Below are 27,741 nucleotides of genomic sequence, written 5' to 3' on the forward strand. Positions count from 1 at the left end.
AGGTTGAACAGGTTGGGCTTATATCCATTGGAGTTTAAGAGAATGAGAGGTGATTTTTTTGAAACATATAAGACCCTGAGGAGACTTGATAGAGTGGATACTGGGAGGATGTTTCCTCTAATGGGGGGAGATTAGAACAAGGGCAAGAATAAGAATAAGAGGTCTTCCTTTTAAGATGGAGATGAGGAGTAATTTTTTTTCTGAAAGGGTTGTTAGTCTGTGGAATTCTCTTCCCCAGAAAGCAATGGAGACTGGATCATTGAATTAATTCAAGGCTGAGTTAGATAGATTTTTGGTAGACAAAGGAGTCAAGGGTTATGGGGGGCAAACAGGGAAGTGGAGTTGAGACCACAAGCAGAGCAGTCATGATCTTACTGAATGGCAGAGGAGGCTTGAAGGGGCAAATGGCCTACTCCTGCTCCTAAGTCCTATGTTCCTATATTTATTACAGTGGGACTGTGCCCTGCTGAATAAAGCAGTGTCAGGTTTTTAAAATCTTCTGTCTACAATATGTGATTATAAAGTCAAGTGTGTAAATAAATATATGGAAGTTCATGGACTAAAATTAACTCCAAATTGTACTGAATGACACCAAGAGTAATGACATTCAAATATGAGGTCAGTCAATCTCTCTCATCAGGATCTATCCCCCAGAGATGAACTGTAGGTCTAATGATTATTAACTGCATCTCACTGTAAAATATTGGATGAGATATTCTACTCAAAGCTATATTTGTGATGGAAATGCAACAGGAAACTGTAAATCCTTTGCGTTTTTAAGGTCAAATAGTCTAATGTGCCAGAAATTGTGAAACCTCCAGGACATTATGTTGTGATTAGTCAGTCGTTATATTTTCTGTAATCTTAATTTTAGATATAGTTATTAGAGAAAAAATACATTTCATTATTTAAGTACAAGACCTTATTCATTGCATTCCCCTTAAGTGTCCTTGGGTTGTATGTACTAACAATCTACTGCATACCACATAGGCTACAGTTCCATTTACAATGCTTCATTGATTCTATTAAATGCCTACGTCCCCTGCAGAGATAAATCCAGAGAGCAGTTACAGAATTCTAGTTGGCCTCCTCACTTATAGCATTTGCCAGCGACCATTTCAAATTTCAGTAGCTCAGCAACTTATTCCTATTGCAGGTCAAGAATCTTTCCTTAAAGTTAAGCTAAACAAACTTGATCAAGAAGATAATGGATGTTCTTTGGAAGAATAAACACATTCTTCTCAAAGACTGAAGGTCAAAGATTTTCCATTCTTTGAAGCATCATGTTACAAGTACGAAAATAAAATTGGTCCGGATTTTGATGTGTTAATGAGAGCAAAGCGATCAACATTTGCCATGATTACACTGATGAGAGGGCCAGCAACTTCATAAACACTGTAGTGCAGAATTCCCGTAGTTGCGGCGGGCCTTTCTCCGCTGCTCGAGGGTCCAGTCTTTAACTCACCAAAATTAACAGGGAAGAAATGGTATTGGCGAGAATTTGGGCTAACTGCCAACTTATAATGAAGTCTTCTCGGTACAATATTTTAGGGTTGGTGTTCCCAGGTGGAAGGAGCCTCCAGAATCAGTTTGCGGATAATTAAAAAATCTGAACCAATGGGGCCACTGGTACTGAAAAGCATTTCATATTTTAAAAATGGTTGTGGGAGGGATTCTGAATCTGACTTTTTAAAATAATTAAATTTAAATGACTTAATAAACATGTTTCTGATATGATTTATGACTTTATAAAATGTATAAATGTATGACTTAAAAAATGTATAATTGCTCAAATATATCTGAATCTTTTGTTCCAATGGTTTTTTAACATAACTATTATGACAGGTACTGCACCAGCTTAATTGTGACAGGCTGTGTGGGCGCGGCTTCTACTAATTGCACTATGTGATTTATCCTTTACACGGGATCCACGTTGTGAGGGAATTCTACAAGAGAAATTTTGCCGCTGACTCCAGAATCTGGCCCATTACTTTTCAAGCCAAGACACAAGACTAAAATCGCATAATTCACGTCTGGCATGAGTGACATTAACAATAATTCACTTTGGTGTTTCCTTTTAAATTCATGATCAATTGTTCGGCCGATAAAAATAAACATTTATTTGTATCTGTATTCCATAAATGATTTTTTTGTAACAGATTACTGGTAAATGGGGAATAAAAACAAGAAATGCTGGAACCACTCAGCAGGTCTGGCAGCATCTGTGGAAAGAGAAGCAGAGTTAACGTTTCGGGTCAGTGACCCTTCTTCCAGTGACCCGAAACGTTAACTCTGCTTCTCTTTCCACAGATGCTGCCAGACCTGCTGAGTGGTTCCAGCATTTCTTGTTTTTATTTCAGATTTCCAGCATCCGCAGTATTTTGCTTTTATTATACTGGTAAATGGGGGCTGGGGGAAGCCTATGTGTTAAAATTTTAAGATTAACAATATAAGTGGAAAACAAGTGCCCAAAATTCTGTTTGGTCATTTTTTAAAAATCCAACTGTGAACACATTTTCCAAAGTTCTTCCTACCCATGCCCTGCATTCCCCACAAATGATGTACAAGGAGATTAATAACTTCGCTGACACATTCCTGGAAAACTTAATGCTTTTGTCAATTGCTGCTGAAGGCAGTTAATGAAATATAGCATCTCATCTTTTAAAAATATTAAAATTTAACAGATTTAGATGAATGTTGGGTAAAAATTGATCACAAGCCAATTATGTGGATTTAAATAATGAAGTTTTCAACAGTAAATTTTAGCAATATTGTAGACCATTAGAAGGTTTTTGTATCAAGGAGGAGCATTTACAAAGCAAGGTGTTCTACAAGGTTCTCTGAAGCAGTTATCGCAGATTGCCACACAGTTGAGTGTGTTTTACTCTGGAACAGCAGTTTAAAATACTATTTAATTTATAAATAGATGAGAAGACTTCCAAAACTAGGAAAAGTAATGGATAACTACACATTCTCAATTCAGTGCACTTTTGTTTGAGGTGCCAAATAATTTTTTTATTGTCAATTAAGTGCTAATTCAGTTTTTCATGTTTAAAAATTATATCTACACTAAATTAAGACTGCATGAATTATGTGAGTTTTCTTTTTCTAGAGAAATACACTCTGGCAATAAAGCGTAAATGAGTAAGAAATGATTACTCTGGCTATGGCATTCTGCTTACTGCTGTTTAAAACAACACAAATTCAAGTTTTGCAATCTGGTTTTGTTTTATTTCTGCTTGGCAAAACCCTTTCCTTTGTGACAATTTCAAACATTAAAACAAATAAATCATTAATGTAACAAAATAACCTCACAATTTAATTTACTTTTAAAAAAACTTGTAATCAATGGACTTGTTTAAACTGTTGAAAAATGCAAACCTGGCATCTGAAAAATTAATTATATGATTAAAAATTGTCTCTGAACTTAGAAGGATCAAAAAATTAAGCCCCTTTTAACAAAAGTTTGCAAATGCCTAGTATCTGCTGCATTTTTATAACATAACAGCTTGTGATTACAACAAGCGATATTGCAGTTTGCTATTCTTGCCTTCTTTTATATTGTAATAAGGAATGCAATTCCAAAAAAACATAACTTTCCTCTCAAAGCCAATAGTTGATTAGTAATTTAAACCAACTTTACTATATAAAATAAATAAGTTACTGGGGGCTCAGAAGTATAAACTCACCTGCAGATCTCCAACATGGTTTTAATCTTCCTGAAAGAGACCCCAAGGTGGGGAAATTGCAAAAACATCTGCTGATTCTCCAAATAATTTTACCAAAATACACCACCATCTCTATCCTGTTTGTAGTCATACTTGCTGATGGGAATAAGCAGCTTAGGTTAGAGCAATCCAAAAAACTAAGACTGCAGGGAGTTAACACCATAGTGTAGTATGCAGTGTGTACCATCAGTAGCTACGTGCCACTTTACGGACTTTCAAATTAACCCAAACCTACACCAAGTATGTTGTACTTACTTATCACTGCTATTCTTGATTTCGTGTGGGTGATTGTGGGGGTGGGGGGGAGGGGTGAAGGCAGAGCAGTCAGTTCAATTTGCTCCAATGTACCTCAATTTCCTACAGAAAACATTCTATTTTGTTTCTTCATAAACAAGATATACCACTGCAAACTGAGCCTGAATTGGGAGTTGATGAAATTTTCCCATACTTACTGAGATCATATTTAAGTATTAAATCAAAAGACCACAGAACCTAAACCTATGTAAACTGAAATCAAATGTGCTTGCTTTATAAATTCACTTAGCTGTTAATTTGCAAGTAACCTGGAAAAAGTTTGAAAAAAATCATTTTCTAATTCCTTATTCTGTTTCCATTTTTAAACTGAACTTCAATATCGATTCCAATTTCTTCTACTTATTCTATAGTTGCTAAAAAGAGTTTTAAACACTTACAGACCCACTTTCCTCTGCCTCCTGATTCCTTTCCTCCTTTCCAGAAATGGAAGTTAAATCCAGCAAACTGAATTTAAGCTTCAAAGGCCAGTTTTTCCTGTCAAAGCAAATACTATAAAAATATTGGTATATGTCACATACACGAGGTCAACTGTTAATGCAATTTTTTTGCATCAAATAAACTTGTCCTACTGTTCAACATGTTGTCTTTCAAGTAGCCCAGTCAGCAAAGTGATGACAAAACAGCTCAACTGCAGTTCAGCAAGGGTTAATACTCATCTATGACCATCACATATTTAGCTCTGAATTTACAGCTGACCACAGAAATGATTCAGGAGCTAAAAATGCAATATTTTACAACAGCAGTGGAAAAATATTGAAAACACGGAAATTATTTTCAACGTTATTATTACTGACGACCAGGAAAGATTTCTATCCACATATCACTAGAGCCGCAATACACTTAAAAGACAGATGCTGACCAGCAACATGTACGGGATCTCCTCACTTCATGAACTTTACATTTCTGGAATCATGCTAAGCAAAGCAAGATTAAACATATTTACATACATATACTAGGATGCGCTAAATATATTATAACTAACTGGCAGAAGTAAATCATTTCAAGATTATAGTACTCAATGTTGGGCTTGAGGAGAAGTGTATTAGGCTTTTCATGTTAATTGAGCCTCTGAATTAAGTTTTTAGTTTTTTTAGTTTTAGAGATACAGCACTGAAACAGGCCCTTCGGCCCACCGAGTCTGTGCCGACCATCAACCACCCATTTATACTAATCCTACACTAATCCCACATTCCTACCACATCCCCACCTGGCCCTATATTTCCCTACCACCTACCTATACTAGTGGCAACTTATAATGGCCAATTTACCTACCAACCTACAAGTCTTTTGGCTTGTGGGAGGAAACCGGAGCACCCGGAGAAAACCCACGCAGACACAGGGAGAACTTGCAAACTCCACACAGGCAGTACCCAGAATTGAACCCGGGGTCGCTGAAGCTGTGAGGCTGCGGTGCTAACCACTGCGCCACATAGTTAAAAATGGTAAGTGGTCTCAAGATTCCAAAATATACTCCCACCAGTAGGTGGTACTGTCAATGTATCACTACATGACAAATTGAAAACATTTTTTTTTAAATTTGTTTATGGGATCTGACCATCACTGGCTAAGCCAGCCTTAACTGCCCATCCTAATTGCCCTTGAGAAGGTGGTGGTGAGCTGCCTTCTTGAATCGCTGGAGTCCTTGGCGTGTAGGTACACCCACAGTGCTGTTGGGGTGGGAGTTCCAGGATTTTGACCCAGTGACAGTGAAGGAACGGAGATATAGTTACAAGTCAGGATGGCGTGCGGCTTGGAGGGGAACTTGCATGTGGTGGTGTTCCTATGCATCTTCTGTCCTGTCCTTCTAGGTTGGACAGGTCGCGGGTTTGGAAGGTGCTGTCGAAGGAGCCTTGGCAAGTTGCAGCAGTGCATCTTGTAAATGGTACACGCTGCTGCCATTGTGCATTGGTGGTGAAGGCAGTGAATGTTGAAGGTGGTGGATGGGATTCAATCAAGTGGCCTGCTTTATCCTGGATGGTGTCAAGCTTCTTGAGTGTTGTTGGAGCTGCACCCATCCAGGCAAGTGGAGAGTATTCCATCACACTCCTCACTTGTGCCTTGTAGACAGTAGACAGGCATTGGGGAGTCAGGAGGAGAGTTACTTGCTACAGAATTCCCAGCCTCCGACCTGTTCTTGCAGCCACAGCACTTATATGACTGGTCCAGTTCAGTTTCTGGTCAATGGAAACCCCGATAGTGGGGAATTCAGCCAAGGTAATGACATTGAACATTAAGGGGAGATGGTTAGATTCTCTCTTGTTTGACATAGTCATTGCCCGGCACTTGCGTGGCACAAATGTTACATGCCACTTATCAGCCCAAGCCTGGATGTTGTCCTGGTCTTGCTGCATCTGGACATGGACTGCTTCATTATCTGAGGAGTCGCGAATGGTGCTGAACATTGTGCAATCATCAGCTAGCAACCCCACTTCTGACCTTATGATGGAGGAAAAGTCATTGATGAAGCAGCTGAAGATGGTTGGGCCTAGGACACTACCCTGAGGAACTCCTGCAGTGAAGTCCTGGAATGGAGATTATTGACCTCCAACAACCACAACCATCTTCCTTTGTGCTAGGTATGACAACCAGCTGAGAATTTTCCCATTGACCCCAGTTTTGCGAGGGCTCCTTGATGCCACACTCGGTCAAATACTGCCTTGACGTCAAGGGAAGTCACTCTCACCTCACCTCTGGAGTTCAGCTCTTTTGTCCATGTTTAGACCAAGGCTGCAATGAGATCTGGAGCTGGGTGGCCCTGACAGAACCCAAATTCAGTGTCAGTGCACAGGTTATTGCTGAGCAAGTGCCGTTTGATAGCACTATCGTGACCCCTTCCATCACTTTGCTAATGATCCAGAGTAGACTGATAGGGCAGTAATTGTCCGGGTTGGATTTGTCCTGCTTTTTGTGTACAGGACTGTCAGGCAAGACCCCCACCTGCTAAGAATGAGGAAAAATCAATTTTGCCACATGAACATTGATTTTAAACTGTTGTTGGTGAAGAAAGAACTTGCTTTAAAAAGCAATTGGAGACTTTAGTTGGTGAGAGACATTAGCATATCGACAGACAGTACTTCAAAAGGACAAAGGGGCTATTCCCTGCTCCAATTTAAACCACAATGGACTTTTTATTAACAGACGTTGAAGCATTCCAGGTTAACTACTAAGATGGCCGAAAACACAAACAGACATGGTCAGACCAGTTTAGTCACATGACTGGCTAACTGGTGGAGTTTTTTTTAAATTTGAACTGGCCACAGGGTTAAAACTCAAAAGGTTGTTTGCTCCTGGACTGAGAACACCTCTCTCCTGTCTGCTCCCATCTCTTTCTCACAGAACTGAAGAACCATTGAAGACACGTAAACTCAGAGAGACTAGTCTCCTACATGAACAAGGTTTAAGAAGAATACTGGGCCCCAACGAAAAGTAAGAGCTGTCTACAATCAAAGACTCTATGGCGAGCTGGAAACACAGAAACAGTAACAAGAAACCCTCTTCTGATTTTGCCTCAAACCTCTCCGTTTTATTTCTCTCCTGCTCTTTTCTGTCTCTATTTGCATGTGCGTATCGATGATGCATGCTAGCATGAGGCGCGCCGTGTATCCATAGGCATAAAGCAAATTAGAGTTTAAGTTCTAATACATTTCACTTTTCTTCTTTAAACCTAAGAAAACCTGGTATGCTAATTTCTTTGCCTTATCATTGGAAAGTGGTCATAGAGTCAGAGTTATACAGCACAGAAACAGGCCCTTCGGCCCATCGTGTCTGCGACAGCCATCAAGCACCTATTCTAATCCCATTTTCCAGCACTTGGCCCGTAGTCTTGTATGCTATGGCGTTTCAAATGCTCATCTAAATACTTCTTAAATGTTGTGAGGGCTCCTGCCTCTACCACTCCTTCAGGTAGTGTGTTTCAGATTCCAACCACCCTCTGGGTGAAAAAAAATTCCTCAAATCCCCTCTAAACCTCCTGCACCTTACCTTAAATCTATGCCCCCTGGTTATTGATCCCTCCGCTAAGGCAAAAAGTTTCTTCCTATCTATCCTATCATTGCCTCTCATAATTTTGTACACCTCAATCAGGTCCCCCCTCAGCTTTCTCTGCTCTAAAGAAAACAACCCTATCCAGTCTCTCTTCACAGCTGAAATGCTCCAGCCCAGGAAACATCCTGGTGAATCTCCGCTGCACCCTCTCCAGTGCAAGCACATCCTTCCTATAGTGCGGTGACCAGAACTGTACACAGTACTCCAGCTGTGGCCTAACTAGCATTTTATACAGATCCATCATAACCTCTTTGCTCTTATATTCTATGCCTCGGCTAATAAAGGCAAGTATCCAATATGCCTTCCTAACCACCTTATCTACTTGTGCTGCTGCCTTCAGTGATCTATGGACAAGCACAACAAGGTCCCTCTAACCCTCTGTACTTCCTAGGGTCCTACCATCCATTGTATATTCCCTTGCCTTGTTAGTCCTCCCAAAATGCATCACCTCTTCTCAGGATTAAATTCCATTTGCCACTGCTCCGCCCATCTTACCAGCCCATCCATATCGTCCTGTAATCTAAGGCTTTCCTCCTCACTACTTACAACACCACCATTTTCATGTCATCGGCAAACTTACTGATCATACTCCTAGATTCACGTCTAAATCATTAATGTACACTACAAACAGCAAGGGTCCACGCACCGATCCCTGCGGTACACCACTGGTCACAGGCTTCCACTCGCAAAAACAACCATCACCCCCTGCCTCCTGCCACTAAGCCAATTTTGGACCCAATTTACCAAATTGCTCTGGATCCCATGGGCTCTTACCTTCTTAACCAATCTCCCATGCGGGACCTTATCAAAAGCCTTACTGAAGTCCATGTAAACTACATCAACTGCCTTACCCTCATCTACATATCTAGTCACCTCCTCGAAAAATTCAATCAAGCTTCTTAGACACGATCTCCCCCTAACAAAGCCATGCTGACTATCCCTGATTAATCCCTGCCTCTCCAAGTGAAGATTAATCCTGTCCCTCAGAATATTTTCCAATAGTTTCCCTACCACTGATGTTAGACTCACTGGTCTGTAATTACCTGGTTTATCCCTGCTACCCTTCTTGAATACAAGATTTCCAGGATTCACCAAGGGGGGGAAACTCAAAACAGTGTGTTTAAAAATCAAACCCTGTTACAATAAGACCAGGTGAAGACAGTAAAAGACCCCTAGACACCTTTCTCACCTGAACGTAACAAGGACTTGCATGGTAATTTTCCACATTGGCAGGTAGATTTTTTTTTTTTTATTCATTCATGGGACATGGGTGTCGCTCGGTAAGACATCATTTATTGCCTATTCCTAATTGCCCTTGAGAAGGTGGTGGTGAGCCGCCTTCTTGAACTGCTGCAGTCCGTGTGGGGTAGGTACACCAACAGTGCTGTTAGGAAGGGAGTTCCAGGATTTTGACCCAGCAACAGTGAAGAAACAGAGATATACCTCCAGGTCAGAATAGTGTGTGGCTTGGAGGGGAACTTGCAGGTGGTGGAGTTCCCAGGCATCTGCTGCCCTTGTCCTTCTAGGTAGTAGAGGTCGCAAATTTGGAAGGTGCTGTCGAAGGAGCCTTAGTGCATTGCTGCAGTGCATCTTGTAGATGGTACGCACTGCTGCCACTATGCGTCAGTGGTATTGGCTGTACTGGAACAGTTTGGCTAGGGGCATAGCTAGTTCTGGAACACAAGTCTTCTGTACAATTGCCGGAGTCTTGTCAGGGTCAATAGCCTTTGCAGTATCCAGTGCCTTCAGCTGGTTCTTGACTATCACGTGGAGTGAATCAGATTAGCTGAAGACTGGCATCTGTGATGCTGGGGACCTCAAGAGGAGGCAGAGATGGATCATCTACTTGGAAGTTCTGGCTGAAGATGGATGCAAATGCTTCAGCCTCGTCTTTTGCACTGATGTGCTGGGCTCCCCCATCGTTGAAGATGGGGATATTTGTGGAGCCTCCCTTCCTATTAGTTGATTAATTGTCCACCACCATTCACGACTGGAGCTGGCAGGACTGCAGAGCTTAAATCTAATCCATTGGTTATGGGATCGCTTAGCTCTATCTATTGCATGCTGCTTATGCTGTTTGGCATGCAAGTAGTCCTGGGTTGTAGCTTTAGCAGATTGACACCTCATTTTGAGGTATGCCTGGTGCTGCTCCTGGCATGCCCTCACACACTCTTCATTGAACCAGGGTTGGTCCCCCAGCTTGATGGTAATGGTAGAGTGGGGGATATGCCGGGTCATGAGGTTACAGATTGTGGCCGAGTACAATTCTGCTGCTGCTGATGGCCCACAGTGCCTCACGGATGCCCTGTTTTGCATTGTTTGATCGATTCGAAATCTATCCCATTTAGCAGGTAGTGCCACACAACACAATGGAGGGTATCCTCAATATGAAGATGGGACTTTGTCTCCACAAGGACTGTGCTGTGGTCACTCCTACCAATATTGTAATGGACAGATGCATTTGCAGCAGGTAGATTGATTAGAACGAGGTCAAGTACATTTTTCCCTTACCACCTGCCACAGACCCAGTCTCGCAGCTATGTCCTTTCAGACTCGGCCAGCTCAGTCAGTACCGGTGCCAATGAGCCACTCTTGGTGAAGGACATTGAAGTCCCCCACCCAGAGTACATTCTGCACCCTTGCCACCCACAGTGCTTTCTCCAAGTGGTGTTCAACATGGAGGAGTACTGATTCATCAGCTTAGGGGGGACAGTAGGTGGTAATCAGCAGGAGGTTTCCTTGCCCATGTTTGACCTGATGCCATGAGACTTCATGGAATCCAGAGGCAATGTTGAGGGCTCCCAGGGCAACTCCCTCCCGACTGTATACCCATGCTGCCAACTTTGCTGGGTCTGTCCTGCTGGTGGGACAGGACATACCCGGGGATGGTGATGGTGGTGTTTGGGACATTGTGAGGTATGATTCCGTGAGTATGACTATGTCAGGCTGTTGCTTGACTCATCTGTGGGACGGCTCTCCCAACTTTGGCACAAGCCCCCAGATGTTCGTAAGGAGTACTTTGCAGGGTCGACAGGGCTGGGTTTGCCATGGTTGTTTCAGGTGCCTAGGTCAATGCTGGGTGGTCCGTCCAGTTTCATTCCTTATTGACTTTGTAGCAGTTAGATAGAACGGAGTGGCTCGCTAGGCCATTTCAGAGGCATTTAAGAGCCAACCACATTTCTGTGGGTCTGGAGTCACATGTAGGCCAGACCAGGTAAGAACAGCAGATTTCCTTCCCTAAAGGACATTAGTCATGGTTCCGATGAAGGGTCACTGACCCGAAACGTTAACTCTGCTTCTCTTTTCACAGATGCTGCCAGACCTGCTGAGTGGTTCCAGCATTTCTTGTTTTTATTTCAGATTGCCAGCATCTGCAATATTTTGCTTTTATCTACATTATCTGGTTCCTTTAGACTCCTAAAAACAGCAAGCATACACCTTTCAATTTTTTTCTTTCCAGGGAGAACCTGCCCAATTTACATAATTGCTCCTCATACTCCAATTCCTCAAATCATTCTGGTTTCATTTCAACTTCTGTGGTACTTATCCCACATGTCTGCATTCCCCAGCCACAGCATATCCAACACTGGCTGATTGTTCCAAGTGTTAGTCCCCTTATGATCACTGATCTAAATTCCCCTTTCTCAGCACTCCACTTCTCACCCTCTCCATTCTCCCTTCCTATACCCCTCCCTCCTCCATAATTTCCCCAAGCTTTATATTTGCTCAACCTGAAAAAACAAAATTGATCTTGACAACTACAATGCCATAAGAGATTAACTTGTAGTTTTCTAAGATAGTCATACAGTTATACAGCACAGAAACAGGACATTCAGCCCATCGTGTCCATACTGGCCATCAAGCACCTATCTATGCTAAACCCATTATTCAGCACTTGGCCCGTAACCTTGTATACTATGACGTTTCAAGTGCTCATCTAAATACTTCTTAAATGTTATGAGGGTCCTGCCTCTACCACCCCTTCAGACAGTGTGTTCCAAATTCCAACCACCCTCTGGGTGAAAAAAAATTCCTCAAATCCTCTTGAAACCTCCTGCACCTTACCTTAAATCTATGCCCCTTGGTTATTGACACTTCCACTAAGGGAAAAAGTTTCTTCCTATCTACCCTATCTATGCCCCTCATAATTTTGTATACCTCAATCATGTCCCCCCTCAGTCTTCTGTGCTCTAAGGAAAACAAACCTAGCCTATCCAGTCTCTCTTCATAGCTGAAATGCTCCAGCCCAGGAAACATCCTGGTGAATCTCGTCTGCACCCTCTCCAGTGCAATCACATCCTTCCAATAGTGTGGTGACCAGAACTGTACACAGTACTCCAGCTGTGGCCAAACTAGCGTTTTACACAGCTCCATCATAACCTCCTTGCTCTTATATTCTATGCCTTGGCAGTTAAAGGCATGTATCCCATATGCCTTCCTAACCACCTTATCTACCTGTGCTGCTGCCTTCAGTGATCTATGGACAATTACACCAAGGTCTCTCTGACCCTCTGTACTTCCTAGGGTCCTGCTACCCATTATATATTCCCTTGCCTTGTTAGTCCTCCCAAAATGCATCACCTCACACCTCTCAGGATTAAATTCCATTTGTCACTGCTCTGCCCATCTTACCAGCCCATCTATATCGTCGTCTAATATAAGGCTTTCCTCCTCACTATCTACGACACCACCGATTTTTGTGTCATCTGCGAACTTACTGATCATACCTCTTATATTCACGTCTAAATCATTAATGTACACTACAAACAGCAAGGGTCCCAGCAACGATCTCTGCGATACACCACTGGTCACAGGCTTCCACTCGCAAAGACAACCCTCGACCATCACCCTCTGCCTCCTGCCACTAAGCCAATTTTGGTTCCAATTTGCCAAATTGCCCTGGATCCCATGGGTTCTTACCTTCTTAACCAATCTCCCATGCGGGACCTTTTCAAAAGCCTTATTGAAGTCCATGTAGACTACATCAACTGCTTTACCCTCATCTGCACACCTAGTCACCTCCTCGAAAAATTCAATCAAGTTTATTTGACACGATCTCCCCCTGAAAAAGTCATGCTGACTATTCTTGATTAATCCCTGCCTCTCCAAGTGGAGATTAATCCTGTCCCTCAGAATGTTTTCCAATAGTTTCCCTACCATTGATGTTAGACTCAGCGGCCTGTAATTATCTGGTTTATCTCTGCTACCCTACTTGAATAATGGTACCACATTCGCTGTCCTCCAGTCCTCTGGCACCTCTCCTGTGGCCAGAGAGGATTTGAAAATTTGTGTCAGAGCCCCTTCTATCTCCTCCCTTGCCTCACATATCAGCCTGGGTTACATCTCATCTGGGCCTGGGGATTTATGCACTTTTAAGCCCGCTAAAACCTCCTCCCTTTCAAGGCTAATTTGTTCGAGTATATCACAATCCATCTCCCTGATCTCTACATCGTCCTTCTCCATAGGTGAACACAGATGAAAAGTAATCATTTAAAACCTCACCTAAGTCCTCCGGCTCCACAGACAGATTGCCACTTTGGACCCTACTCTTTCCCTGGTTATCCTCTTGCCCTTAATAATACTGATAAAACGCCTTGGGATTTTCCTTTATCTTGCCTGCCAGTGATTTTTCATGCTCCCTTTTCACTCTCCTGATTACTTTTTTTAAGTACCCCGCTACACTTTCTATACTCCTCTAGGGCCTCCACTGTTTTCAGCCCTCTGAATCGGCCATTAGCCTCCTTTTTTTCCCTTATCCAATCCTCTATATCCCTGGACATCCAGGGTTCCCTGGACTTCTTGGTCCTGCCCTTCACCTTTACGGTAATATGGCCCTGAACTCTCACTATTTCCTTTTTGAATGACTCCCACTGGTCTGATGTAGACTTTCCTACAAGTAGCTGCTCCCTGTCCACTTTGGCCAGATCCTGCTTTATCATATTGAAATTGGCCCAATTCAGTACCTTTATTTCCAGTCCACCTTTGTCCTTTTCCATAACTACCTTAAATCTTACAGAGTTATGGTCACTATCCCCGAAATGCTCCCCCACTGACACTTCTACTACTTGTCCAGCCTCATTCCCTAGGATAAGGTCCAGTAACGCTCCTTCTCTTGTCAGACTTCCTATGTGCTGGTTCAAAAAGCTCTCCTGTATGCACTTTAAGAATTTGTCCCCTTTAAGCCTTTTGCACTAAGACTATCCCAGTTAATATTAGGGAAGTTGAAACCCCCCACTATTATTACCCTATTATTTTTACACCTCTGAGATTTGCCAAATATCTGCTCCTCTATCTCTCCCTTACTATTTGGAGGCCTGTAGTACACTCCCAGCCAAGTGATTGCCCCCTTTTTGTTTTTAAGTTCTACCCCTATGGCCTCATTTGAGGAACCTTCTAAGCTATCATCCCTCTTTACTGCAGTAATTGACTCATTGATCAATAGTGCAATGCCACCTCCTCTATTACATCCCCCCTACCCCCCACCTCCCCACCATCAAGCCTGAAGATTCTATATCCTGGAATATTGAGCCCTACAACTCATTACTTTGTATTTGTACAATGGCTCCAATTTGTTCCCTAATACTACAACCTTATTTCCATTCCATGGGTCCAATATAATTTAAATTGTTTTGCAATGCATTTTGTGTAATGCCTCAAAGATTGTTAATTTGATATATAGATTTGCCTACAAAACCCATTTTAAATGTTAGATGCCCAAGGCAGGGGTCCATTATGGAGTAGTGCATTCAAATATTGTGTCATGTCTCAGTGTGCTATGATATCAACTCACATCCATGATTCTTCAGAGAGTTTGTGCTCCTAGATTAAATGCTCAAGTGGTTTCTACTATTCCTCTTTTGTCTGTTTCCTCTACTATTGCTGGAAAATAGATTTATTCTCATTTTGCACCTTGTACATGGTTATGTACTCAGGTTAGGTCAAATGAGCCAACAGACATGTTTGGCAGTAAAAGAATGTAATATCTGTCACAGTCTCCAAGCAATTGCTGCACTTAAAATATTAACAGTGAAGAAGTCTGATACAGCAGCATTTGGAAAATCACATTGGATTAAAGTGATTGACGTTTGATATGGGGCAGCTTAATTAAATCAATAATAACAGTCTATATTAAACAGTGAAGGAAATGTGATTTAAAATTATTAATGATAGCACTGCATTAGCAAGCAGTTTATTTCTCAATTTAATCCTTTGTACCCTGTTTTTGTACTTCTATATCCCAGGGACCAGTTCATTACTAGTATTGAAGATAAACTGCATCCATTTCAGGATTTGACTTTCTCATTCAAGTTTAAGCAGCAGCACTAACATAAGGAATTATTTATTCATGGCTATTCAAAAAGGTCATATGCACACTACTAAAAGCTCAATGGTCATAAATCCATTTTCCCAGGTCAAAGAGAGAGTGGAATTTGTTAATACATAAGTGTCTGGCACCAATTTTAATATTTTTAAATATGTATATTGATGAATATTGAAATAATCAATGCATGTCAATAATGAATCGGTCATTGATTTAATATTAAGCAAAAAGATCAAATAACATAAAAAAGCATGGAATTACTGAAGAAAGAATTTCAGATACTGTTAAATGAGGATTTTGAATAATATATACATATTTAGACAGAATTATACATGCACCGTATCTATATCCCAAAAACGTCAGGGACATTAAATCTGGAAAACACATAAATGGAAGTCAGTATGTTCTTTTAACTTTAGCAATCGTAAATGGCAAGAATTGAATACACCGGGATACCCGACCCCTCCCAGTAGACCAACATTTGGCCAAACTACAATAGAGAATGGTTTTGCTCTTGCTACCCGTTACTCCTCTCTATACTTTGATATTGTGAAATATTGTACAAAAGTACAAATGTATATTTCTCTGCAGGTGTAGTGTTCTCATTTTCTTTTTAAGCTCACTTATTCCAAAGCAGCCAGAATTGAGCTACATTAGAATATTCGGCCTACCGTAGATGAAGATTTTAGTTCCCAATATTATCGCGTTCCTAGTAATCATGTTCCCAACATTTCCCACGTACCTTACGCTGTTGCTCGTGTTGCCCTTCCTTTTTACTCTGGGTAGTAAATTTTAGCTGCTTGTTAATGCAGTGCTATCATTAATAATTTTAAATCACATTTCCTTCACTGCAAATATAGACTGTTATTACTGATTTAATTAAGCTGCTCCATATCATACTTCAATCAATCACTTTAATCCAAAGTGATTTTCCAAATGCTGCTATATCAGACTTATTCACTGTTAATATTTTAAGTGCAGCAACTGCATAGGGAAAATGTGGAAGCTCTCCTTTAGCACCACATCTTGGAACAACATATTCAAAAGTAGCACATTAAGTTGTGGCTGCTATGTTCACAAAATATCCTACCAATACCATTTCAGTGCTGAAAATCTTACTCAACTCTTACTTGTGGCTTTTGGTGATCATTGGCATCACAATTTTTTGAGGTTTGGCCAGCTTCATACCAGATACATAAGCTAATATAGGAAAGGAACCATATATAAAATAAAATGTGCTGTGATAAATATAGTAGTTACAGAAGTATTTCTAACCTTACTTGTACTTACCAGGGCAGAAATATTCACCTGCCAACTAATCTGAATCAAATTAACCTGTAGCATTTGCACGCTGAAAGATGTTGCCAGCTTGTATTAAAATCATTCCATTTATTTCTCAATTTCCAATCCATCATTAGCACTTTATCCACATGCTTCATGCATTCGATCCTTTGTACCCTGTTTTATATTTCCCTCTCCCATGTTCATTACTAGTATTGAAAATAAATTGCATCCATTTCAAGAATTTTCTTTCTCATTCAAGTTTAAGTAATGGAGTAAGAGATTTTTTTTGAAAAAAAGCATTAAAAATGTAATGTAGGCAAATTAAAAATCAATCCCACACCAGTGCCATTTCTTTTTCAATATTCATCCAGCATTGCCTTATCTGGCCAGTCTTAATTGATTAAATGACATCGATTCAGGGGATCACCTGTCCAAAGGATCACTATAACGCAACCCAAATCCACTATGTAAAGAATAACAAGCCTGTTTTTAAGACTTTATTTGTCAATAAATGCCACTGCTAAATAATCCCTTGAGTGGTCATTATAGAACTTTACTATAGCTAATGAGATTACAGTTGTGTCAAGCTATAACTGATCATTTTAAAAGGACATTTTACAAGTTATACAGTACTACTATGGATGTATTACATGAATGGGTCAAACCAGTTGATCACCCATATCAAAGTAAGGATGAGGATGTGATTATGGCAATAGGAAGTGAAGTGACAGTACATCCTTTGTTCTATATTAGTGAAATAATTGGCTACAGTTTCAGCATAGAAAAGCAGCAGATTGATAAAATAGGAACAGATTAATTCTACCACTGAAGTGAGCATGTACCATCACAAACATGTGACAAGTTACTATATTTGAAAAGTGAATATAAAAAGTAAACTATGGTTTGTGCCCAAAAAAAACTGTAAATTACATAAGGTTTTGTTTTTATGGACTTTGCAACTGCAAATTTTAATCAAAATTCAGCCAAATCTAGTTCCATGAAATGACCCAATTTATAATCTGTTCCTTAGATTATGGACAGTAACAATTCAGGAAATAAACATCCTATAACTATAGCAAAACAAAAGCAAAATACTGCGGATGCTGTAAATCTGAAACAAAAACAAGAAATGCTGGAATCACTCAGCAGGTCTGGCAGCATCTGTGGAAAGAGAAGCAGAGTTAACGTTTCGGGTCAGTGACCCTTCTTCGGAACTGACAAATATTAGAAAAGTCACAGATTATAAGCAAGTGAGGTGGGGGTGGGGCAAGAGATAACAAAAGGAGAAGGTGCAGATTGGACCAGGTCATATAGCTGACCAAAAGGTCACGGAGCAAAGGCAAACAATATGTTAATGGTGTGTTGAAAGACAAAGCATTAGTACAGATTAGGTGTGAATACACTGAATACTGAACAGCAGCAAGTGCAAACCTGAAAAAAAACCTGAAAAAAACAGTGGGTAAGCAAACTGAACAAACTAAGATGAAATGAAATAAATGCAAAAAAAAGATAGTAAAAAATGTAAAAAAGAATGTTAAAAAAAGGAAGAAAAAATAACTAAAAATGAAAGTAAAATGGGGGGCTGTCATGCTCTGAAATTATTGAACTCAATGTTCAGTCCGGCAGGCTGTAGTGTGCCTAATCGGTAGATGAGATGCTGTTCCTCAAGCTTGCGTTGATGTTCACTGGAACACTGCAGCAATCCCAGGACAGAGATGTGAGCATGAGAGCAGGGGGGAGTGTTGAAATGGCAAGCAACCGGAAGCTCAGGGTCCTGCTTGCGGACTGAGCGGAGATGTTCCACAAAGCGGTCACCCAGTCTGCGCTTGGTCTCCCCAATGTAGAAGAGACCACACTGTGAGCAGCGAATACAGTATACTACATTGAAAGAAGTACAAGTAAATCGCTGCTTCACCTGAAAGGAGTGTTTGGGGCCTGGGATAGTGAGGAGAGGGGAGGTAAATGGGCAGGTATTACACCTCCTGCGATTGCAGGGGAAGGTGCCCTGGGACGGGGACGAGGTGGTGGGGGTAATGGAGGAGTGGACCAGGGTGTCGCGGAGGGAACGATCCCTTCGGAATGCTGACAGGGGAAGGGAGGGGAAGATGCGACTGGTAGTGGCATCACGCTGGAGGTGGCGAAAATGGTGGAGGATGATCCTTTGGATATGGAGGCTGGTGGGATGAAAAAAGTGAGGACAAGGGGAACCCTGTCACGGTTCTGGGAGGGAGGGGAAGGGGTGAGGGTAGAGGTGCGGGGAATGGGTCGGACACGGTTGAGGGCCCTGTCAACCACAGTGGGGGGAAATCCTCGGTTGAGGAAAAAGGAGGTCATATCAGAAGCACCGTCATGGAAGGTAGCATCATCAGAGCAGATGCGTCGGAGACGGAGAAACTGAGAGAATGGAATGGAGTCCTTACAGGAGGTAGGGTGTGAAGAAGTGTAGTCGAGGTAGCTGTGGGAGTCGGTGGGCTTATAATGGATATTGGTAGACAACCTATCCCCAGAGATGGAGACAGAGAAGTCGAGGAAGGGAAGGGAAGTGTCAGAGATGGACCATGTAAAGGTGAGAGAAGGGTGGAAATTGAAAGCAAAGTTGATAAAGTTTTCTAGTTCGGGGCGGGAGCAGGAAACGGCACTGATACAGTCATCAATGTACCGGAAAAAGAGTTGGGGGAGGGGGCCTGAGTAGATCTGGAACAAAGAATGCTCGACATATCCCACAAAAAGACAGGCATAACTAGGACCCATGCGGGTACCCATAGCGACACCTTTTACTTGAAGGAAGTGCGTGGAGTTGAAGGAGAAGTTGTTCAATGTGAGAACAAGTTCAGCCAGGCGGAGGAGGGTGGTGGTGGATGGGGACTGGTTGGGCCTCTGTTCCAGGAAGAAGCGGAGAGCCCTCAAACCATCCTGGTGGGGGATGGAGGTGTACAGCGATTGGACGTCCATAGTGAAGAGGAGGCGGTTGGGACCAGGAAACTGGAAATTGTCAAAATGACGTAGGGCGTCAGAAGAGTCACGGATGTAGGTGGGAAGAGACTGGACCAGCGGAGAAAAGATAGAGTCTATAGCAAAACATCTATTCATTCTACAAGGGCAAATTTGCAAACCTTCAGCTTTTATTAGAATAGTTCAACAGGCAAAACTGGGGCCTAAAATTCAAAGCATCAAAACAGCAGAATATAGACAGATGACTTTCTTTCAATAGTATATTGGAAGGCTGTTAAATGTTCAATGAGAATTAAACATTTTACTTTTTTCTTGGAGTAATCTTTTCCATCAGCTTATCTGCATGCCAAAAATTGAAATATGTAATACTTTTGCCAAATTTGTGCATCTCACAGGACAATTGTACATCGCATGGAACAGCTCCAGTCTCATACCAGATGTGAGAGACTTGGAAATTCTACAAATGTTTGTGCAAAGAAGGCTCCACATGTGGCCCTCAAAAACTTATATTGCCACACCTCTTGAAGTAGATTCTACCTTGAGAAATGAGCAACTGTGTTTACCCCCAATTCAAGTTGTGTTTTATCCATGCAACTGCATGTTGGAACACCAACATGCTACGCCACTATCAAGCAGAGTTCTATCCTAAATAAGGATCCATTTGAACTTTCAGATTAAACAATGTGTTTGAACCATTCAGCTGAAGACAGCTAGATCGCCACTGTTACATTTACCTTGAGACGTGAACTTCTGTTCAGTAGCCATTTCTAACAGCCGTGAACAAAAAAAATAGCGTTTAGTTATACATTCTTTATATTCAATTTTTTTTAAACTTTATCTTTGTTCTTTCCTCACTGGAGGCTCCAAGAACACTAGTTTCAGCACTAAGCTAGATACTTCTCACCACTGAGTGCAATTGGACTATTGTCCTGAATGTATGGTATTCTTATCTCTATGTCTGGCAGGCAAGGTTCTGTTTCTTCTTTTGACTAGTATCTTTTTAAACTCATTTTAATCACATACTTTTCAAATCAGCTTGATTTTTTCCTGATTAGAACTAAGATAAAATGTTTTTCTAACTGGAAATTGGTTAAAATATTGATTTTTACTTTGAACGTTCATGCCCCATCCTGCCAAGTTAAGCCTTGTTTTTGACAATGTATCTGCAAACACATTAAAATATATGATGTATTTTCCACATTCATTTTAACATATAAAATACTTTATTGTGTCTCTAGATTATAGAAACCACAAATTCAGCAAAATACCTCATAATCTTAATCCATGAATTATACATTTCTGTTCATTAATGAAAACGTAGATATGTTTTAACAATGGTGCAATATCGTAAAAAGCATGAACAATTGTCTGTTGTTACCGATGTTATGTGGAATACTCCTGTGCAAGAATGGACTGCACGAAAACCGTGAAAAAAAGACTTGCTGTTTGACAAGAACTGGTTAAAGGCCAATAAAAAATAAACATTGACATGTTTGCATGTTGTTAATCTTACAAATCATTGTTCCTCAATTGTTTAAAGGCCAATATGTTAGCTAATGTTACAGTCATTGAAAACCCAGATTTTAAAATGGTGATCCCATTGCCAACATAGACAAAGTTTAAGATAATCTTTTTTCAATTATAAGGAAGGTCCAATTAAAGAAAAGATGGGTTTTATTAGGTCAAAAAGGTGTTAAATTAATGTTAAAAAGGACTGCGAAAAGCAGGAAATAGAGAATAGGTGAAATAATCAGAAAAATTGAAGTGTCTATTTTTTATTTTTATTAAAAAGTTATGTCTTAAGCATTTATTTCAATTCAATAGAATAAACATCATTTCAATAAAGCTGCTCCTCACATTGGAATAACTTTATTACAGTAATAATGTTTAATCTGCCCTTAACTCAACCCATCGGCTGCTGAAACTCTCATCCATGCCTTTATAACCTCCAGACTAGACTATTCCAAAGCTCTCTTGGTCAGCCTCCCACCATCCACCCTCCGTAAACTTCAGTTCATCCAAAACTCTGCCCTCCATATCCTAACTCACACCAAGTCCCAGTCACCAATTACCCCTCTGCTCGCTAATCTACATTGGCTTCCAGTCTAGCCATGCCTCAAATCTAGAATTCACATCCTTGTGGCCAAAACCCTCCATGGTCTTGCCCCTCCTTTTTTCTCTAACCTTCTCCAGCCCTACAGCGTCTGTGTTCCTCCAATTCTGGCCTCTTGCGCATCCCCGATTTCCATCGCCCTACCATTGGCAGCCATGTTTTTGGTCACCTGTCTTAATATATCTCCTTATGTGCTTAATGTCAAATTTTATTTGATAATGCTCCTGGGAAGTACCTTGGGATGTTTTACTACGTCAAAGGCACTATATGAATGCAAGGTGGTGTCGTTTGTTTCAACATTGTGGTGTTGAGCTGGAAACTTACAAGGGGTCTGCTCAAAAAGGCGTTCTTTGGAACTGTAAGCAATCTAAGAGAACCATTATAATAGATATCTCAGTGCAACGCATAGTCAGCAATCCAGAATTATCTGTCAGCTGGACATCACAACGAGTTCAGCTGACATAGTAGTTCTGTGTTCATGTGCTTGGTTGGACACATGTACAGAGCTCTGCTTCATGGGAAGGTCATTTTAATGTGACGACAGCACAGGCAAAAGCACCATCAACATAGATATCCAAAAACCAAAAGAACATATCAATAGCCCGATTGGCATTTAATTTAGTTTAGTTTAGAGATACAGCACTGAAACAGGCCCTTCGGCCCACCGAGTCTGTGCCGACCATCAACCACCCATTTATACTAATCCTACACTAATTCCATATTCCTACCACATCCCCACCTGTCCCTATATTTCCCTACCACTGACCTATACTAGGGACAATTTATAATGGCCAATTTACCTATCAACCTGCAAGTCTTTGGCATGTGGGAGGAATCCAGAGCACCCGGAGGAAACCCACGCAGACACAGGGAGAACTTGCAAACTCCACACAGGCAGTACCCAGAATTGAACCCGGGTCGCTGGAGCTGTGAGGCTGCGGTGCTAATCACTGCGCCATTGTGCCGCCCCTTTTGTACCAGCTCAAACTATATTAAAAATTTCACACTCAGCATGACGTTGAGCTCTTCTTCCACCGCCTTTGCCTCCATGCTTGCTTCTTTGACCAGGAATCTTTCCCCCGACCAGCAGACCCATTCACCCGCCTCCAGCATGCTCCATCCACCTGGACCCCTCCCTCTGCCCTGTTACCCACTCTTGATCTTTTCATTGAGAACTGTCAGCATGACATCAGCCGTCTCAATTTTCCCACTCCCCTCACTTACTCTAACCTGTCTCCCTCTGAACGTGCTGCACTCCATTCTCTCAGGGCGAACCTAGACATTGTCATCAAATCTGCTGACAAGGGTGGTGCTGTTGTTGTCTGGCATACCGACCTCTATCTTGCAGAGGCTGAGCACCAACTCTCAGACGCTTCTTCCTACCTCTCCCTGGACCATGAACCCATCACCGAACATCAAGCTACTGTCCACAGATCTATCACTGATCTCATCTCCTCCAGAGATCTTCCCTCTACAGCTTCCAACCTCATAGTCCCACAACCCCAGACAGCCCACTTCTACCTCCTTCCTAAAATCCACGAACAGGACTGTCCTGGCAGACCCATCGTTTCAGCGTGTTCATGCTCCATTGAACTTATTTCTTCCTATCTTGACTCTATCTTTCCTCCCTTGGTCCAGTCTCTTCCCACCTACATCTGTGACTCTTCTGATGCCCTACATCATTTTGACAATTTCCAGTTTCCTGGCCCTAACTGCTTCCTCTTCACTATGGACGTCCAATCTCCCTACACCTCCATCCCCCACCAGGACGGTTTGAGAGCTCTCTTTTTCTTCCTTGAACAGAGGCCCAATCTTTCCCCATCCATCCCCACCCTCCTCCGCCTGGCTGAACTTGTTCTCACATTGAACACTTCTCCTTCAACTCCCATCACTTCCTTCAAGTAAAAGGTGTTGCTATGGGTACCCGTATGGGTCCTAGTTATGCCTGTCTCTTTGTGGGATATGTCGAACATTCCTGTTCCAGTCCTACTCAGGCCCTCTCCCCCAATTCTTTTTCTGGTACATTGATGACTGTATCAATGCCGTTTCCTGCTCCCGCCCCGAACTGGAAAACGCTATTAACTTTGCTTCTAATTTCCACCCTTCTCATATCTTTCTTATGGTCCATCTCTGACACTTCCCTTCCTCGACTTCTCTGTCTCCATCTCTGGGGATAGGCTGTCGACTAACATTCAGTACAAGCCCACCAACTCCCATGGATACCTTGACTACACTTCCTCACACCCTGCCTCCTGTAAGGACTCCATTCCATTCTCCCACTTCTGATATGTCTTCCTTTTCCCTTGACGGAGGATTCCACCCCCCTCCCTGTCAGCATTCCAAAGGGATTGTTCCCTCCCCGACACCCTCGTCCACTCCTCCATTACCCCAATACCTCGTCCCATTCCCATGGCACCTTCCCTTGCAATCACAGGACGAGTAATACCTGCCCTTTTACCTCCTCTCTCCTCACTTTCCAAGGCCCCCAAACACTCCTTTCAGGTGAAGCAACGATTTACTTGTACTCCTTTCAATACAGTATACTGTATTCGCTGCTCACAATGCGGTCTCTTCTATATTGGGGAGACCAAACGCAGATTGGGTGACCGCTTTGCAGAACACCTCTGCTCAGTCCGAAAACATGACCCCAAGCTTCCTGCCGCTTGCCATTTCAACACAGTCCCTGCTCTCATGCCCACATATTTGTCCTTGGATTGCTGCAGTGTTCCAGTGAACATCAACGCAAGCTCGAGGAACAGCATCTCATTTACCAATTAGGCACGCTACAGCCTACCAGACTGAACACTGAGTTCAATCATTTCAGAGCATGACTGGCCCACCCCGCCCCCCCCCCCCCACCTTTTTTTTTAAGTTTTACTTTGTATTTTTTATTTGTATTTCATTTTATTTTAGTTTGTTTCATCATTACACTTTTTTCTAAAACCATGTGCCTGCCCACTGTTTTTTTCATTTTTTTATGTTTTTGCTTGTGATTAGGGCTTTCATTATTCTGTCATTTAACACCCTCTCTGCACTAACACTTGTATTTCATCACACCATTAACACACCCTTTGTCTTTTCCTTTGCCCCATGAACTCCTTGTTAGTTATTCTCTGTGACCCTCTATCCGATCAACACTTTCCCATTTGTTCTCTTTTGCCCCACCCCTGCTTTATTTGCTTAAAACCTGTTACATTTCTAACCTTTGCCAGTTCTGATGAAAGGTCACTGACCTGAAATATTAACTTTGATTTTCTCTCCACAGATGCTGCCAGACCTGCTGAGTATTTCCAGCACTTTTTTGGTTTTATTTTATATTAAAACAAATCACAAAGTAACAGTACATCATCATGTCCATTATTTTACTTTTTTACCAAATTAACTTTTACCTTATTGGGTCACCATTTACTGCAGCAAGGTATCTAACAGCAACTAACAGCTGTTAGTTAGACTTGCTTATGGGTTTTTGAATTTTTTGGCATGGCATGCTCCTGAAAAAGTGCAAACTGATAACGGCGCAGCAACAGAAAGGGGGCGTGCAACAGTATATCTACTTAAACAATCAGATTGAAGGACTGAAATTAACAATGCAAAGACAGAGAAGTAAGTGTAGTGTGGATGAATTCAATGTCAAATCAGGTACAGAAAGAAAAATAAAGAGGGAAAGAAAAATTGGATTAGGGAGAGAAAACAAAAGAGCCAGACAGAAAGCAAAAATAAATAAATAAAATTTGACTTTAAAATCTCCAACAACTAAGGACAACTTGTATTTATATAGCACATTTAACATAACAAAATGTTCCCAGGTGCGGTATAAAACAAAATTTGACGCCCAGCATATTGGGACAGATGATCAGAAGTTTGGCCAAAGAGCTAGGCTTTAAAGAAGGACATAAAGTAGCAAAGAGATGTAGCAGAGTGTTTTAGAAAGGGAATTCTAGAGCTCAGGGCCTTGGCAGCCGAAGGCACGGCCGCAAATGGTGAAGCGATCGGGGATGCGCAAGAGGCTAGAATTAGATGAGTGCAGATAGCTGAGTGGTGTGGGATTGTAGGAGATTAGGGAGGAGTGAGGCCAAGGAGGGATTTGAAAACAAGGATAAGAACTTTAAAATTGAGGCAATTTCAATTTCATTCAATGCATTTCAATGGTGAGGCAGACATCATGATGTCATTTTTGCAGAGCAGAGCAACAAAGTTGCTGTATACCATTTGTGAATAAGTAATGGAGAGCAGCATTAGCCTTACCATTATTTTGAAAGCAAAATATTGTTTAATTAATTTCCAACTGCCCATGACATTTCCCATGATCAGTTGGAGAGAGATAAATAGAGATCTCTCTCATTCATTCACTCACACACACACAAAGACCGGAGACTTCAGAAACTTACTCCAAGCAGCTGCCTAGTGGTCAAAACCTGAAACTACCCCTTAACATTGAATGGAAAATGTTTACACAGCAATTTTCAATGGTAAATGTTAACAGAAAAGCACAATCAAAAATTGTGACAACAGAAAGTAGTATTTGTGGACAGGAAGTGTATACCCTATGCAACAGAGTATAATATTAGATGATCGAACAGAGCCTGGGGGCTCTGCAATCCAAACCAAACCCAGCTTATGGCAATGACCATAATTCATTTGCAACTCATAAGTTATCAAGTCCACTCGCTGAAAAATCATAAATTATGTTTTTTGACACACACGGGACTGACTTTCCATACTGTTCAATTTACCCTTTTCAAATTGCATGAGGAGCGATCACCGTTAAAATATATTGTGTACACGGACGGGTATATTTCATTTTTTTTAAACAATTTCCCCCTCCTCCAGACTCCTCTTCCTGTCAGGGCAGGAGTCCAGCAATGGACAGGGTGGGACGGGGAAAGCAAAGGATGGATTTGTGGAGTGGCGATATATGACGAGCCAAAACCAATCACAATCGGGAAGATTTGCCACTTCCATAGGTTTAATTCAGGCCGCACATGACTGAAATCAACAAATAGCTTCACACCCAAACAAGCACAGGAATGTTAGTATCAATCTTTGCATGTTTATGGCAGGATTGCATTTATGCACATTAACATATCCAGAAAATAAATCGTGCCACTTGTAAGATTAGAATTATTGTAGCATATATAGCAAAAATACATCAAACTTTCAACACCATTTTTTTTAGTCCAATCAGGATATTAGCCACGGAATTACAGTTGCAATGTACTCACTTTTACACCTGAAAGCTTCATTGCACAGGTTAATCTGGTGGCCACAACAATCGCACCAAGTATGCACAGAACACCGAACGAAGCAATGCCCCTCTCCCTTCTCCTCCGGGACTCTGGGATCTTCAGCTTGGTGGAAGATGGTCCGAACATCTCTGGGCCGATGGGCTCCCTGCTTCATCCTGACCCGGCAGCCCTGCGCCATCCCTCCTCCTCCACCTGCTCTGACCATCTTTGCCAGACTGTGACCGGCGGCGTGAGGCGGCAGCTCGCCGCAGTTCCCCCCCAGCAAGACGCATCGCAAGATGAGCTCCCCGGACCTCATCTCGCCGGAGAAGCGCCTCAGTATCCTCGGCTTCTGGTGGTGAGGGGAGGGGGGCAGGCGGGGGATCGAATTCCTGCCTGGTCCTGGGTGAAGGAATACGGGAGGTGTGTACTGCCCAGAGGCGGTGTTGCAGCTGCTGAATGCGTCGCTGACGCAATGGGCATCCACAGCCGCTCGCGCCGAGCCCAGGCTGACAGTTGGAGCCGTTGAGCGCGCGCTGCTGCCTCTTAAACAGCAGCGCCGCGCCGCGCCCCGCCCCCCGCGCTCACCCTCTCACTCCGCAATGGACAAGACGTGCGTTTGCTGCAGCAACAGCCTGATCAAGGGACCTTCCTTCACTCAAGCTGCCGTCATCGCCCAGCTTCGTGTTTCCCCCCCGGCTCCCTAAAGGAAACCCCCACGTCTTTTCGGTCTTTTTTTGTCCTTTTTGAAATGAATCC

The 27,741-nt window shown here is 42.1% G+C and overlaps 1 protein-coding gene across 1 annotated transcript in view; it reads right to left on the reverse strand.

Annotated features, from left to right (window-relative positions):
• The window catches only part of LOC137383907 (ras association domain-containing protein 5-like), a 155,570-nt gene extending 128,169 nt beyond the window's left edge, over positions 1-27,401 (reverse strand). Inside the window, exon 1 of the mRNA XM_068057289.1 lies at positions 26,980-27,401. Coding sequence (XP_067913390.1) covers positions 26,980-27,301 — 322 coding nt within the window. The 5' untranslated portion in view covers positions 27,302-27,401. The remainder of the gene's footprint in view (positions 1-26,979) is intronic.
• Between the last annotated feature and the right edge of the window lie 340 nt (positions 27,402-27,741).

Source organism: Heterodontus francisci, chromosome 25, assembly GCF_036365525.1.
Source record: "Heterodontus francisci isolate sHetFra1 chromosome 25, sHetFra1.hap1, whole genome shotgun sequence".
In the NCBI taxonomy this organism is placed as follows: domain Eukaryota; kingdom Metazoa; phylum Chordata; class Chondrichthyes; order Heterodontiformes; family Heterodontidae; genus Heterodontus; species Heterodontus francisci.